This window comes from Zeus faber, assembly GCF_960531495.2.
Source record: "Zeus faber genome assembly, chromosome: 20".
In the NCBI taxonomy this organism is placed as follows: domain Eukaryota; kingdom Metazoa; phylum Chordata; class Actinopteri; order Zeiformes; family Zeidae; genus Zeus; species Zeus faber.
Genome location: NC_137207.1, coordinates 12894612 through 12912541, shown reverse-complemented (window position 1 = coordinate 12912541; position 17930 = coordinate 12894612). Strand labels below are relative to the sequence as shown.

The window sequence follows — 17930 nt, the reverse complement described above, 5'->3', positions numbered from 1 at the left end:
CACGTATACTCACAGAAGATTTGGAGACACGGCGGCTGAAGGTTTCTGGAGAGGAAGTAAAAGAAGGAAGGGACGTCTCCGGACGCAGAGAATGCAATGCCAGTCGACTAACTGGGTTGTGTTTATCCACTCAAATTAAAAGAGGAAGACTGCGGAACAGAGTCTATTTTTTGCAGTTCGAAAAAAAAGTTGCGTCTCTCTCCGACATGCAGTTCCAGCACGCCGCAGCCATGGCCGTCCCACTTTACGCACCGACCCCCATCCAGGCGACGCACCCGACCCCCTTCTACATCGAGGACATCCTCGGGAGCACCGGGACCACCACTACCACCACCCCATCACCGTCATCGCTATCGTCGTCGTCGTCCCCGTCGTCACCGCCATCCTGCTCGTCCACGGCCCCTCTCGTCCCCGCCACGCCGACCCTCCTCCCGTCCTCCAACTCCTCCTTCACCAGCCTTATCTCACCGTACCGGACACCGATCTATGAGCCCACGCCGCTGCACCCGGCACTGACGCACCACGCGGCGGCCTTCACGGCCACGTACGCCCCCCACGGAGCTTTCGGCGGCTCCGTGTACCCCTTCCACCACCACCACCACCACAGAGCCGCCATGGGGGAGTACGCACACGGGCTGTTCAGGCACGACCCGCTTGGTAAGGCGCAAAGGGGCGGGGAGGGCCTTGATGTACTTATTGTAATGGCTTTGTCTTTTTTGTAGATTGTCAAAAGAAAAACATCTTTTACTTGTGGATTAGTTCTGGCGGACGCACTTGGCGACACTGTCGATACGTCCGGTTTGGTTTTTGTTTAGGGTATTTAGTCGTATATTCGTTAAGTATGCATTTGTTCTTGGGTTATCAGACGTAGATGTTCCCAAACATCGAACCATAAAGATGTGACACCAATATAATCTCCCGTGTCTGGAGCATGTCGACGAACCATGCTTTCGCACCTGCGCTGCCACGATCTTTTAGTCTCAGGGCGGCCAGCCGGTCATTATTAATAAGATCATTAATAAGCCCTTACACCAGACTAAATAAAAGAATACATTGAGACGGCATATTGATTGGAAATGATGTTATAACGACTCTGCCGCGTTTAAGAGTTTGCGGGCAATAGTGCACTGCGGGGAAACGAGGGACCCTGCGGTTATTATTATCGTTATTATTAGCCATTGCCATTATTCACAAATAACCTCTGCCCAACCAGAAGTGCTCCGCAGAGCCGCGTCACACGCCGCTCCGTTGACGGACAGTGCGGGATAACAGCCCGCGGGGGCCCACACGGCGCAGCCTTGACGCGCTCTTCCTGACTCCCATTGTTTTGGAACATCTGAGGAGGGCAAGACGACCAGCGACTCGGACACTAAATCACTTGTTATTTCACCCGCTGCGCGTGCGCGTGCGCGTGCCCGCCGGCCGACCCCCCCCCCCCCCAGGAAGCCCCGGGCCCCTCGACAGGAGTAAATTTGGTTTCGGGGGCCCGCGGTGTGTTCCTGCAGGCCGGGCCAGCCGCTTCCTGGGGAGTCGCTGCTCGCCGCTGATTATTTTATCCACATCCTCAATCCAGACTGATTCAGGAAACACTCGGCCTCCGATAGCCCGGGATCCGTTTTTCTCCCCATTGTCGCACTTCCTCCGTGAGGATGTGGAGCGACTTTCCTCCGTGGGGGCCCCCGGGGGGGGGGGGGGCGAGAAAGAAAAGCGCGCAGAGACTCAGCACGTCGAACGGAATAATCTCGTTGGGCCGAGGAGGAGGAAGCATAAAGTCCAATTCACAACTGCTTCGATGCTTATTGACCGGGGTAACTGACTTATCGTTCGGTTCCACGAGGTCAAATTGGATCAGGCTTTTTTATTGTTTCCATTTGCTCATCGAGCAGCGGTGGAAAAAAAAAAAAGACGGTGCACGTCAAGCGTTTGCCTCAGTGTGTTCTGTTTATGATTGCTCATGGATGACGCGTTAGGTCCGTATCTTTCTACGTTACAGTGAAGATGCACATGAGCCACCATCTGCAGAAAGGCACTTTATGGAGGCTCTGCTCTCTTTTACTTTGACTTTTAATACGTTAAATACATTTATTTAAATAGACATATCAATGTGGTTCTTTCACTTTGACTATTGTGTGTCATGGTTAATTTGCTTGAGTAAAAGGTCTGAGTGGCCTGGATATTGAGCCTTATCTTCCAAGTATCTTTAGTTTCATGTTATTTCTTGGAGTGATGCTCGGACGGGCGTCTGGTGTCCACTGGTTCGCCCGAGGCAGTGGACAAATAAATAAGCAAGTACTTTAAAATTCCTCTAAATTACAACAGACACACGAGTCGGGTCCTGGGTGTGTTGGTGGAGGAGATGGTGCGTGTGTCTGCAACCGACCAAGGCCATGGGCTATAATCAGACCGCAGAGCAGGAAGCACATGAGCGGATATTTGGCCATAGTTTTCACTCTGTCACGACCTTCCTTAAAAGCATGAGGCGGGGATGTAACGGTCTGACTGTCAGTGTCATTATTATTGTTTGGGCCTCCTCAACCCATTAATTGGAAAGGAAACTAACCACAATAAAACAATGCATTTGTTTTGGTTTTCCACTTTGAAAACACATTGTTTAATGGGATAAATTGTTGTTGTTTATAAATTATTTATCTATCTATCTATCTATCTATCTATCTATCTATCTATCTATCTATCTATCTGTCTGTCTGTCTGTCTGTCTGTCTGTCTTTCTATCCTTCATCCCTCTATCTATCTATCTATCTATCTATCTATCTATCTATCTATCTATCTATCTATCTATCTATCTATCTATCTATCTATCTATCTATCTATCTATCTATCTATCTATCTATCTATACATTTTTATTATTGTTGTTGTTGTTATGATTATGATTTTGGTTATGATTATGATGATGATGATGATGATGATTATTATTATTATTATTATTATTATTATTTTCGACTAACAACCCGTTTACTCTCCCGTATTCGTTCTTCCAGGAAAACCTCTTCTATGGACTCCGTTCATGCAGCGGCCTCTGCACAAAAGGAAGGGGGGGCAGGTCCGCTTCTCCAACGACCAGACCATCGAGCTGGAGAAGAAGTTTGAGACCCAGAAATACCTCTCACCCCCGGAGAGGAAGAGACTGGCCAAGATGCTGCAGCTCAGCGAGAGACAGGTGATCTTTTTTTAACGTCTCGAAACATCCCAGTGATAAGAAGAAATGCAGCACTGTCGCCATATGAACCTTTTTTCCACACCCACTCAATTTATTTTAAATACAACGAGGTTTAATTTGTATGACCATGAATAAATACAGAATTGCCAAAGCACATTGTACAGGCACAAACAAAAATAACACAAATAAAGTAATAATTATAACCATAATAAATAAAATAATAATAATAAAACGTATTATTATTATTATTATTATTATTATTATTATTATTATTATTATTATTATTATTATTATTATTATTATTATAAGCAACAAATAAGCCCCTTTCAATCAACCGAAGTACATAAATACCTAGAAAAATATAACTTGAAATATTACTTGGAAATAATATAACTGAACCTATTTATACATTTAATATTTTTATATGTCATCTATATTTCTCGCATGAAATAATATAACAACTAATAGTGAAAAGGTCCGCTCTGTTTCAGGTGAAAACGTGGTTCCAAAATCGAAGAGCCAAATGGCGAAGACTCAAACAGGTGAGAATAGTTCGAGGACATTTTTAACACGCAACAAGCGTTGAAATCTGGCTTTGGAACTTGTGTTCAAAGCCTAGTTGTCCTGTACAAAGCGCGTTTAGCTAATTGGAGTTGAATTGGTTTTCTATCTTCCCAGGAAAACCCGCAGGCGGGCAAGAGGGAGGCCGAGGACGGAGGCTCGGCGGGGAGGCTGAAAGGAGAGCCGGGCACCGAGCCAGCGGGTCCGGAGCAGAGGAGCCAGACCGGCCGCTCCTTCCACTCCACCTCCCCACAGTCGCACCGGGACGTAGACTCGGACATTTCGGAGGACACGGACCTAGAACTGGACATAGAAGAGGACGACGACTTCCCACCCAATCCCCAATTTTGAGATGATACGTCGATTGAAGACGATTCATCTTTTTGGGAGCTGTATATGTGACTTTTTCCATCTTTCTTTTCCGCTGTACTCCCACTTGACGCGGAGACGAGAACATTAAAGTGGCGACCCGTCAGATTATTTAGTTGGAAAAAAATCCCGTATTTGATCTTTTTTTTTTTTTTTTTTAGCTGGCACTTTTTAAGGAACGGCCATTCGATGTGTTTGCGTCGTGCATGTGCTCCCCTCTACGCGGTTTTCGATTGTTGGTGGCGGGGTCCGCCACGCACAAGAAGCAAAAGGCAGCCGTGGTGAAATTGAATAGACCCGATCGTAGCCAGGCTGTGGTCAGTAAACTGTCGATATGGACGAACATTCCTAAAAAAAAAAAAATATGACAGAATAGCCCAGCCATGCACCTGCAGTGACCGAGAAACAACAACAAAAAAAAACAAAACCCGCACTCTCTTTATTTTCGATGTCCTATTTCACAGTACCTTCTCTACTTGAAAGCAATGTTTTTCGACAGCAAACCGACTCTATTTTGAACTGTCTCAGAGATCATATCTTTTCTGTAAATACTGTGTCGTTATTTACTGTAAATTAATCGTCTCCGTTTTTTTTTGTTTTTTTTTAATGCCTTGTCTCGTTTTGGGCCCTTGACGCCTGTTTTAACGGTATCCTAAAGTGACGGTAAAGCCCATCACCAATTCCTTCAAGTCGAACGAAACATGTTCCGTTTATCGAATGAGCTGTTTTGTGAAAAAAGAGAAGCTTTGTTTGTTCGGGGCCGGCTCTGAGACTGAAGGCTGGTCGTGATTTTTGATTATTATTATATATTTTTTCTGTGCCAATCCATATTTTGTAACAATTCAATACAATAAACATTCTGATTCTGATTCATTATTATTATTTTATTTTTTGTATATATTTTTTTTACTTCTTTTTTTTTTTTTTTTTTTACTTCGGTCTCTTATCTCTGTCTCTGAATAGACGACACTGTTATGTACAGTTATTGTGGCCGGAGATAAGACGTTACAGTCCCACGGTTGGGTCTAATCACTGGACGGCAGAGTCAGTTAGCGATCGTGATATCGTTTTATTTCAACAGACTGTTAAAAACTGCAGGAGGATTAAATTCTACTACTCATACTCAGCGAATCAGCAATTTTTTCAATTTGTAAAACCTACCTTATTTTCCTTAGGTTTTCTCAACTCAGAATTTAGAAACCAAGGTGTAAATGATGAGTTGAGAAAACCCTAAAAAACAGGTTTAACAATTTTGAGATAATAAGATTTTTTTTTTTTTCCCAATTTAGTTTTTGCAGTGCAGAACTGGCGTCCCTATATTTTTTCGATGATTCTCCGTTTTCCAAATGATTGTTATTTGATAAAATATTACATACTGTTCCAATGTAGTCAGAATCAAAGTGTAAATCTAATTCAATTCATATTATTGCTTCTAAATGTTTAAATATGTGTGACTTGGTCGTCACTGAGGATCAAGCTCGTACACCGCTGCTGCCTGTGATAGAACTCCCAGCATTTTTTATCTCCAAACTCCTGTCCAAACTCCTGTCCTGTTTCACCAACTGTTGAGAAGTGCAATGAAGCCTTTTAACTTTTCAGCAAAACAAGTTTGTACGGTGATTTATTCCTGAGGTTATTCGAAAATAAATGTTTGTAATTTGAAAATTTGATGATCAGGGTTATTTTACACGTGTCATTTATTTTAATTGAAGTGGTTTTAATCTTTCAATGTCCAACAATTTATTAATGCATCAATTTTAAATCCTATACTTGACCTAATTGGGGGATCACTCGGCATTTTTGAGTTAAAAGATGGCTTGGAAGTCTGGAAAAAAATTGCCATAGAAAATCTTGAAACCATCTTGTGTAAAACCTTGACCCTCCTTTTTCACCTTTCCTTTCTCCATTTTTGTACATTTTGTATATTTCAGCTCTGCAAATGAAGGGAAGTGATCCTACAAAAATGGCAACTGGAGTCCATAGCAACCCATAGCAACCGTCAAACTTCACATCCCCTATACGTAGATGCAAATACATAGATATTTTGGTGAAAGTAATTGGCTCACACTCAACACTGCCAAAAAACTTGAAATCACTTCACAGAATGCAATTAAACAGCAGAAGACAGCCCCAGAACTCGATTATTCACAATAAAATTCCCAAACTGAGAATTCAAGGATCGGTGCTTGATTCAATGCTTCAATGCAAAGTTAAAGCCACCTCCTTTTTTGAAGGGCAATTCCCGCATTTGGGTGATGCATTTATTATTAGCCAATCAAAATATCAAAGTTCCTTGGAAAAAAAAAAAGTCAAAGGTAAGAGTGTGTACATATTTACTTTAGGAGATCTACAAAGAGAGCATTGCATCAGCGTAATCCAATCACTGAGCCCAAAATTTAGCCCCAAGCCGGTGAATTCAGCGGCTGGATTGCACTCTGAGTTACTTGGCTCAGGGTTGCGGATGCCGATCACACTACGTCGCCGCTGTGCAGTTTAAAATGGATAGTGTATTTCAACGTGTTTTGGGAGATGCGTGATGTCTGAATGGACTCACACACGTTAAGAACACGAGAGCTTGTTCCAGATGGCAGACGGGTAGAGTGTTGCTGTCAAAAGCTGTCGAAAGCACAGCCTGGGTGGCGACTAGGATGCTCAAAGTGCAAGAATGCGCAAAATGAATTGGAGCCAATGGGCAAGTTTCCCAAAATCCCTAATTGTAATTCTGGACACCTTACCTGCACCTTATCTACACCCCTATTTCCATGGTATGATGGACAACTGAATGGGATTCACACAGAGTTGAGTAAAAAAAAAAAAGGCTCGTTCCATTTGAACTGGGAAGTCGGAACCTTCGAGTTCCCAGTAGGAAATTTCAACCGGAACACCCCCTCTGGTCGGATTTCCCACTCGGATAGTCGGAAGACCCCCACCGCCCCCGACCTCAAAATCCAAGATGGCTGAAGTGAAAGCTGTAGTATCACGGCTGGGATGTTAACAGTGTTTTTTTGCGTCTATTTGAATCACTCCATTCCCCGCTCCCATGTTGTCCTGTAGTTGTCTGTATCCCCAAAGAGCAAGCGCAACAACGGAGGCGTCCATCTCGGTTTTCCGACTTGCTGAACTGGAACGCGGTCAACTCGGGTGCGCCGTCATTCCCCGCTCCGACTTCCGACTTTCGGGGTGAATGAAACGCGCCGTCACAGGTAGCACTTCCAACTGTCTCTCAAAGAGCTGCCAGAAAGCACCACTGTCACAGTTATCAACGATAAGACCCCTGGGAAACATTTCAGATTTCCAATGGGATTTTCTTTTTTGACCATGGACTATCTCCTCTTTTTAAGCCATATCACCACTTTGTAAACTATAACGAGCAGATCGCATTTGAAGGCAAACCCCTTGCAGTTACCAGATAAGGAGGCCAATCGAGAGCCTCAACAGGACGACAGCACCTTTTCTTTCCTTTAATGGATGTGAATATCTTTTGTATTGTTTTTTTAAAAGACTTCTAAAGACGAGACGCAACTACCGACCACCACCAGTTTTCTTCCGTCTTGCAAGTTTTTGTTGACATATGTCATACGTTTCCTGTTATATGTTGGTACAAGGTTTGTGATTGGTTTAAGGTTGATCGAATTCTTCTTTTTTTGCTCAAGTATCTGGAAATCCCCGTATAAAGCAAATTGAGCCAATACAGACTATTACGGGAAGAAGAGAAACAAAGCAAACAGATAATCTGACTGGCGGCTGACAAGATTAAAGGAAACTCACAAACATTACCTAGAAATACAGCGATCGATCACAAAACAATTTTCTATTTCTCGTATCCTGTCGACTATCTGTATCATCCCCGACAGAGTAAAGCGCTGGCCGTACACGACGTATGTGTCTATCTTTTCCCAAACTGAATCAATGCATGTCAGTTTGAGCTAAAGATTAGAATTTGGCCAAAGTTGGTGGCCGCCCTATCAGCGCATTTAACTTCAAATAGCTTTATCATTCTGCTCACACATAGACTTTGCTAGGGGGAGGCTGTGTGTGTGTGTGTGTGTGTGTGTGTGTGTGTGTGTGTGTGTGTTTTTTCGGTAAGTAGATAAAGTTAATGATTGTTTGGGCGCTCATATGATCTCAGACAGAGAGCAGAGCCGCTGATAAGTTGCGTCGCTATTGTTTTTACAGTATTGATTATTGGTCGTCAGGTGGAATTTTTGACGCCGCCAATTTGAAGTAAGAATATTGCGTTATGTGGATTAGGGATATTACCGTTGTCATTGCCTACAAGGTGTTTAGCAAAAGAGGTCTGGGGTGTGTTCGGGACTCTATAACTCACTGTATATGAATCAATCAGCGGAGATGGCGTCAATGGCCTTGAACATACATAACTATTCCAAAACCAACAGTGAGCGCATCGACCTCGATTGCTGTAATTTGTAAGGGTTCACAAATCGTGCGGGGTAAAATCAACATTTTGGAGAAATAGAACACACGCCGGGTGGGTGAAATGTTCAGCAGATAGCCGACTGGTTCCAAAGTACCTGGTCATTCTAGTCAATCCAAACAAGGTCGCAACATCGGGAGCTTATCGGCCGCTTGTACACACACACACACACACACACACACACACACACACACACACACACACACACACACACACACACACACACACACACACACACTCACACACATTCTCAGTATGATGCTGTAGTGGCTACCTACTCTGCTTTTACTCTTTCTACTCTACAATAGAGGAAAATAGAGAGGCTGCACCCAAGATATGACCCATCACGCAGGCAGAGAAAAGCTTCATGTTGATGTATTTACAAAGTCCAAGATTCCACTCACATGAAACACATTCCTGGATATTTTTATTTATTATCGGATTGCACTTAATGAATGGACCGGCAAATTGGGTTTTTGCACGGTGCAGCTTAACTGATATTACATTGCATTACATTGTGCCGTTTAGCAGACGCATTTGTCCAAAATAACTTACAACACATGAAGTACATTTTAAGTACATTTTGCCACATTTTAACCATTTTAACCACGGATGTAACAACACATGTATGGGATATCAATCCTCACAAGAGTCTCCCGTGTTCTTTGCTCAATTGAAGATTTAGACATTAATATCACAGTGACCATGAACATGAAAACTGAAATCCAAAGAGGAGATGCAGCGCAGGCATGGAAATAGGGTTAGGGTTAAATACCACTTTAGTAGTAACATTTATGTCAAAGTGTAAGTTTACAACAATTAATATATACATTAAGACGATATTGACTGTCATTTTTACAGCTTACAGACATTTTAGTTTCTCAACACATTTTTTCAAAAGATAAATGCAAGTTTATGTGATAACTGTAAAAATATAGAAAAGTACGAATTTACGAATATTTACTGTATTTTCTGTAAAATAAATGACACAAAAGCTTAAAGTGGCACAATCACACCATTCAAAGACAAAACCCCATTTTGGAAACTCTTGGAGCTCTTGGTCGGCTTGGAAAAAAAGAAAGAATTACAGTGCATCTATACTTTTAACACTCAGCTCACAGATTTGGGCTTTGTTTTCCGAACGTTAATGTAAAGTCAAGACTGTGTATTACGTCGTCCATGAAACCAAACTCTTGCAAACATACTTGGGTAAAGTACACGACTGTATTACTACAATTAGTGGACGATCAATGCGTGCGTGTGTATGTGTGTGTGTGTGTGTGTGTGTGTGTGTGCGTGTGCGTGTGCGCTAGTGTGCGTGTGTGTGTGTGCGCCTGTGGCATTGGGGCACATTAGTTAATGTGTGGTTATAATTGAACGACTGAGGAATGTGTTGACTGTTGACCTTGGCCAAATGGACGGCACTATCTTTCCCTCCTCCATGGAGATGATAAATTAATGGAGAGAAAACACGGCGGGCGTCGATACCACTGTCTTACTGGATGGAGAGAGGGAGAGAGAGAGAGAGAGAGAGAGAGAGAGAGAGAGAGAGAGAGAATCAGAGGGAGAAATAAAGATTGCTCAAACCTCTCGTCCTGTTCACGAGGCCTCGCAAGAGGTTGAGCAAGTGCCATAGTTAGAGGTTCTAGGAGCGAGTCAATCGAATATTCTCTTGATACACGCAACGACGAGACGGGCAATAGAAAAGAACAAGTAGAGGACCGAACTGAATCCATTAAAACAAACACCCAGAGTGGAGTCGAGGCACACCGTCACGTCTTTGGTCATGGTGAAGCGCAGGAAGGCACTGCTGGATGTCATTACGTCCAGAAAGTGACACACATTAACATAAAAGCCAGAATTTGGTTCTAAATCTCAGGTTTAAAGTCCGTCACGGTGTCCAAACTCGATTTTATGTCAAAAGTCACGTACTTTTTTGGCATTTTTATCTTTTGTATTTGTGAATCCCATTTGAAAGGCGGAACCACCCACCAACATGGAATTAATGAAAATAATTGTGAAAACCCAAAATAACTGTCAAGAGTTACCGCGGTTGTCAGCCTGCCACTCGAATGTTCCAAACCCGAAAAATAGAGACAATGTTAAAAATCTAAAAATGTGAGCTGCGGTCGGGGGTGGTCAGGGGTGAAATATAAACCGTGTGTGCTGACCGGTAAACGGACTAAAACTCACTTTGCCCAGATACATTAAGAATAAAGCCAGGGTGCAGTTATAAATCAGGTGAAAAAGGGGGTGGGGGGGCAGCGACGCCCCTCTGGAAACCTCTTTAGCCGTCCATCTACCTTCAAGTGCAGAGCAACTCAGAGTTAAATTGAGCGCGAGCAGATTTGTGCTGAAAGACGGCAAACAGTGGCTCATCTGCTGCGGCGGGCGGCCCCGAGGAGCGCGGCGGCTTTTTGATGAGCCGTTATAGTGAAAAATGGCTTTTTTTTTTCGGGGCGCAGCACAATGTCAAGGGCTCCAGGTTCACACAGTGCGTCTTCCTGCACCATTAGGACGCCGTTAAAGAGTGTGTGTCTGTGTGTGTGTGTGTGTGGAGCGCCACCACCGTCATACAGCAGAGGCCTCCAGAGCAGACTGGGGGACGGTGTTTTTCCAAAGTTTTACTTCCGGGGACACGCTTTTAAAAAAGCACCATTTACAATGGCGTCTTATCTTTAAACTGTGAGCAGTTCAAATTTGCGTATTCCCAGAATATTTCAAAAGATTCTCTTGTTTCTGCCTTAAACACTGATATTTTTGCTTGAATAGGTAAACCAACCATTTCTAACACCTAAAAAAAATGCTGTGGATATAAATAGTATTTTAAATGAAGAGGAAATTCCAATTCAAATCCCCCTTGCCCCTTTTGCTTCCAAATTTCAGTGCCCGAGCCATTTTTAACATGGTCCTTGAACCTGGAATCCTGGAATTTCAAATGGTGAAAACAATGCAAAACCCTATTATTAACTTTATTATGAAGAAGAAGCTGTAGCCGTTGTTTTTCCTTTCATCCACTCACAACAAAAATGATTGTGGCCCTTTTGACAAAATTAAGAACATTTACCTCATACCTAGAACAGTGTAAGTGAAATATAAAACTTGGAAATAATAATTATTGGCAAAAAAAAAAACGACAGGAGTCTCTTTTTCCTTTACCTCTGAGAAACCTATTTTCACAATTCCCAACTAGAATGAAAAGATTCTTTATGTTTGCTGTAATATGCTCCACTATATTCTATGTAGCTCTCTGATGTTTGTGCAGTTTAACCACTGAGGTAATTTGGAAGTTTCTCTGTCACACGGCTTCCAAACATCTTGTGAAATTAATTGGATTTATCCTCGAAACGCTGTCAATACGCCTCCTCACCTCTTTAAGATGCCACGGTGTAAACAAATACTACTTATCACCCTGACTTCCACCTTGGAACAAAAGATGCTATCACCAATCACTTAGAGGCCTGTGAAGCTTAAATGTAATTTATTGTTATCTCCTCGCTAATGCAGTTTCCATTATCAGCTATTAAATAAAACACATGCCGTGCACAAAGGGCTTTCTGATGCACATGATGAGTGTTTCTCCATGACTGGTGTTGATGTTGCTTGATTAAAAACTCTCTAATCAGCAGAAGGGAGCTCGGATACTCACACACACACACACACACACGCACACACGCTCACACACACACACACACACACACACACACACACACACACACACACACACACACACACACACACACACACACACACACACACACAAACCAACTCTGGCATTAAAACCCACAGGCAAATTAAAGGCTTTGCCATTATCATCTTTGGTATCAAGTGACACAACCCTCATGTTGTCGTGCTTGTAATATGTATATGAAGATATACTGTATATGAGAGGAGTTTGTGATTACAATTTTAAAGGTGACAATTTTACATCCCTCCACATGCATCGCTTAAAGATTCTACTTATCTTACCGAAAATATCATTTTTAAATGCAATTTAAAAAAGAGGGCCAAGGGCACAAGGTTTTGCTTAAATCTTGGACTAGAAAACATGGCACAATATATTCAGGACCATAGAGAAATTGTGTTTGTTGCAGTAGCACGGACGGAAGTAAAACAGTCAAAAAGTCATAAGACATTAAATGTTGAATATTAAAGATGTAAAACATTTATATAAAAAATAATGATAAAAATATATAAAAAGGTTATACAAAGATTATATATAAAGTATAATATATATACTGTATATATATATATATATATATATATATATAGAGAGAGAGAGAGAGAGAGAGAGAGAAAGAGATAATATATATTATAATATTCAATATAATAAAAGGAAGGAAAAATAAAGCGTAATACAGAGTTATACTCAGTGTTCAGATATCACTGTCACTGGAGATGCAATATGTAACATATCATTTTTTTTCCCCGGCTAGATGGAATAAAATTCTCAGTAGGAGTGAGCAGCTCAGTGAACTCTCAGTCAGTTTCCCATCTGCTGAGGTAATCGAGTCATCAGCAAGGCCAGTGTCGTTTTCCCAGAAACCACTTCCTCCGTCGGTGAAAAAAAAAAGAAGAAAAAAAAAAAAGGTATTTGCACCAAGACATTAATCCCTAAAGCATTAATCCAATCGACGATACATCAGGGAGCCCATTTGAAGCGATGGAAGAAAAACAGGAAGAGGGATCGGAGGTGGCAGCGAGAGGGATCCATTCCAGCGGCAGCTAAGGAGATATCACTCACCGATTCCCCTGTGCGCCCGACTGTGCTATTTGCTTTTCAATTAGGCCACATCCAAATGGGAGATCAGGACGTTTTAAAAGTATTCACATGCCGGTTAAGGGAGTACAGGATTTTCTGCCTGAGCATCCAATTTAGATAGAGTCCATGTGAATGATTAGCTGCTCAAACAGGCTCCCCCGGCAGAGCACACACAGCCATAATAAATAGTTATGGCCAAATGTGGCAAACATCCGACTCAATTAAGCCGCCATTGAGGTCACAAGTGACTTTTAAGGGACAATATATGATTTTCCACTGGAGGCAGGAGGAGGCTATGAGAAAATAGAGGGTTAAACGCTTCCATTTAGCGCTCCCAAAATTTTCCATTGCGATAAGGCGATGAAATATAGCCTGTCGACTGTGCATTTTACTTTTTTCTTTTTTTTTAATAAAATATCCCTAAAGACAACCTAAAAGCAAAGGACAAAAACATTTGGCGGCTTGGTGTTGTCATTCATCAATATTGTCATTTCACTTTTTTATATATATTTGGGCTTGCTGTTTAGTATTAATTGTTCTTGTGGTGTATTTTACTATCAATATTATGACTTTTTGGGGGACATAATATACTTTATTTGCTAACTGTATTGGAATTGGCATTACAATTTAATGGGTCAGATTGTGTTTCACAAGCTTTTCTCAACCCCACGTCCCACCACTTTCCTGTCAACCGCTAAAATCGTCACAAAACAACTGTATTATTACGACCAACTATTTCTCATGAATGTGTACAGCCTTGCAATTTTGAGCTTGCAATGCAAAGCTAAGTGGGAATTTTTCTTTTCACGGCATAGCTGGCGGGCTCTCACAGCACACTAGTGCGGCACAGCGGTTGAAAAACACTGCACTGTCCCCTCGGGATCTGAGTTCTGGAAAGGACTTAATGCAGTTAATGTGTTAAAATGATGGTCTGCAGAGAGCCTGAAATTCAAACCAGGATAAAAACATTTTCTGAAACGTGGATTTGTTGTTGGTGCTGCATTTGACCAATGGGAGGAGAACGATGCAGGATCATCCAACACACGCTGACGTCCTTTCGGCGATTTATACAGCACCTGGGAGTTTGACAGACCACAGTTGTATATGTCAACCTACAGGACCGCTCGGAAGGAGTCCTCTCTCAGATTTCTCTGATATATCAACACTGACATATCGACCCTACAACATGTTACACACAATACAGCTACAGGTCATTTATTTGTGTCATGAAGGTGTTTTTTTTTGGTTTTTATATATATAACTCAGTTAATTTTCATCTGCTGGTGCTTTAGCAATAATAATAATAATAATAATAATAATAATAATAATAATAATAATAATAATAATAACAACAAGATGATGATTATTATTATTATTATCATTATTATTATTATTATTATTATTATTATTATTATTATTATTATTTACTAATGGTGATAACCCTCATGACCCTAGTGTGCATGGACTGTATAGAGACAAGTAAAAAAAATTATGAAGCTGTGAAATTATGAAGCTAAAATAGATGCACGGTCATGCGTAGCTTCACACATCTATGATTTCATGTGGGTTTGTGTGTGTGTGTGTGTGTGTGTGTGTGTGTGTGTGTGTGTGTGTGTGTGTGTGTGTGCGTGTGTGTGTGTGCGTGTGTGCGTGTGCGTGTGTGTGGTGTGTGTGTGTGTGTGTGTGTGTGTGTGTGTGTGTGTGTGTGTGTGTGTGTGTGTGCGAGTGTGTCATGTTAAGACCTTCGTGGAGACAAACGGAGGTAAATGATCTTGTTTAAAAGCCGCCATTGATCCGCTACCGGTTCTTTTATGATGCAGCGTCGTGCTGTTGTTGTGATCTCAGGCCTCTGATGGAGCGCCTGAGCAAACGCTAGGACCCCTCGTAAAACCACCCAACAGTTCAGTGTGTGAGTGTCTGTCTGTGTGTGTGTGTGTGTGTGTGTGTGTGTGTGTGTGTGTGTGTGCGTGTGTGTGTGTGGGCCCTCGGGATTGGGTGGAAGTTGATACGGTGATAATCACAGATCAATAGTAGAGACTTTTTAACCCAGGGACAATCCTCTGTTTAATGACATGTGAAAGAAGTGTTTACACAAAAACTCACACAATCTCATACATTTTGTATATTGCATTTTCTTTTTTTTATGAAATTGCTCATGAAATGTAAAGGGAAAGAGGGATTACTAAAGGGAATATACAAATCTTGATATGACCTGCTTTCTTACCTGCGTGTGTGTGTGTGTGTGTGTGTGTGTGTGTGTGTGTGTGTGTGTGTGTGTGTCCCAGCCTACAAAGGTTTTTTTTTTTTATTACTACTTAATTAACCCTGGGGTTGCCTTTGCAGAACTTTGGGTAGCACAGTGTAACGCCACAACCAATTAATAAAATAATAAATATTGTTTACAAAAACAGGAGGGAAAAAAATAAGAATGAGCAATAATTGTAATAAAATGCACAATTGTTACCCCCTAAAAAAACCTCTTTCTCTTCTCCATTCTGAAGTGTGTTGTCTTTGTCTCTCTCTTACTTGAATACCTGGACGAGTGCACTTGAGTGCGTAGCCGAGCTGCTCATGTCTTAGTTACATTCTCAGTTGACCGATTTGGAATAATGAAGATACTGCGTCTATTTTAAGTTTGGAGAGCACTAAGCACTCTTTCAGACCGGCAAAAAAATCTTAAACACACACAGACAGAGACACAAACACACACAAAGGGCAATGCTAAACCCACACTGTCCTCCCAAAAATTATATATTATGGTTGTATGTATGTATGTTGAATGAAACAATGAAGAGTGGTCCTGCCACTATTAATAGCACTGGTGTAACAACTACTAATAATATTTACAGCTGCAGGTAGAAATTCGGACTTGAATGGCCGTTTCTTTGCACTTACCAGTCGGAAGTCGGATTTTCCCGAGTTCTGGCTTCAATGGAATAGGCATTAGACCATAGCTTATTAAAAAAAATACCGCCAAATGGCCAACCAAGTGATGTGTCTTTTTAACTGGATAATGGAAAGAACGACAGAAAAACATAATTCTAGTAATGCACCGAGAGTTATACCAAACGTGACTCAGTATAGCACACCTAGTGGCCAATCGTGATATTTTGACTGCTGCTACAGACAGCATCCTGCTTTCAAACATGAATACAAACGTGAGAGAGGAGGGATTTTCATAGGCCCCAGCTGCAATCATTTCAAAACCAATGGATGTCATTTTGATTTTTTTTTCTGTCGCCCCCTACTGGTCGTATTTGCACTAGTTTCATATAATGGTTTGAGTATGGCATACAAAAGAAAGGCCGAAGACTTATAATAAAGAACAAAAGAAGACAATTAATAAAAAAAACCCCAAATAAACAGCCGAACAAGAAGAAGAAATGTCATAACTAAGGCGGACGCTTGTCGCTGAGGCTCGAACCCAGAGCCACTCACCGCCCACGTCACGGCATCCACTCGGTCACGGAACGGGGAACTTTGGGTCTGAGTCGCAGATCACGCTGAAAGGAAAAACGTACGGCCAGAGTGGCCCTGAAGAGCAGACCGAGCAAACAACGCATGGGAGGGAATATGCATCAAAAAAGAAAAAAAACTCGACAGCAAATCACAAAAGCATACGGGCTGAAGTCCTGCCAAACATGGACGGACCCATCGGTCAATGATGCCTCATGCTGATAACAGTCTGTGTGAAAAGGAAATAAAGAACAATTAGGCTGTTTTGTGGAACGGGGATCCAGTCAGTGAGACACCACTCTCAAGGCTTGTGAGAGTTAATGGTTGTATGTGGCCAGAGGTGACCCATGTCGTCCTTGCACGTTTTGAGGAAATGCACCAAAAAATGGCCAAATATGGATAACACAAATGCATTTATTTCAATGTACTCGGCTTCTCACATTCCATCTGACGCTGAATTCTGCGGAAATTTTCTGCTGAGTTTTTTTCCCCCCGTGGGTTAAAGTAAATTAGTCTTTTCTCGACCCCCTTCCATCAAACAAGCGCTGAAACATCTCCATCCCTTTGTTTGCACCCTGCCCCCTCATCCCTCGCTCCCTTCTCTCTATTAATTTGGGACGACCAGGAAACTGATGCCGCGCTGATATTCCCGGCCCTGGTGTTATTCACCGGAGCGAGGGAATAGAGAACAATGCGGCATTAATTTGTTTGGTTTCCTCTCTTTTTTGGGGATAGAAAAACAGCCGTGATTAACACAGAGGCAGGAAACGGAGAGAGGAGACGTTAAAGGGATGGAGAGAGAGAGAGAGAGAGAGAGAGGGAGATACTAACCAGTGCCAAAAGGGGAGACTGTCAGATGGAGAAAGAGAGACAGAGAGGGAGAAATGCATGAGAAATAGAGAGAGAGCGAGAGAGAGAGAGTGAGAGAGAGAGAGCGAGAGAGAGAGAGAGAGAGAGAGAGCGAGAGAGAGAGAGAGAGAGAGAGAGGGAGAGAGGGAGGGTCATAGACCAACCGATAGATGCTCAAAGTCCCAGCAGAGAATAGAGGAAGGCCGATCGCAGACAGAGAGCGACACAGAAGGACAATGATGAAAAGCAGGAAGGAAGGAAAGCAGGACCCTCGCTTCTTTATTCATTTTCTACTACAGTGTTTGCTGACTAAAGCTAT

General features: G+C 42.1%; 1 protein-coding gene across 1 annotated transcript; it reads left to right on the top strand.

Annotated features, from left to right (window-relative positions):
* Positions 1-206: 206 nt before the first annotated feature.
* On the top strand, positions 207-4201 carry hhex (hematopoietically expressed homeobox; the record flags this gene model as incomplete). The annotated part of the gene is made up of 4 exons (XM_080020923.1): positions 207-657; positions 3001-3179; positions 3671-3721; positions 3858-4201. The coding sequence occupies 4 exons, from the start codon at positions 207-209 to the stop codon at positions 4089-4091; spliced, it is 915 nt and encodes a 304-aa protein (XP_079877049.1). The 3' UTR covers positions 4092-4201.
* Between the last annotated feature and the right edge of the window lie 13729 nt (positions 4202-17930).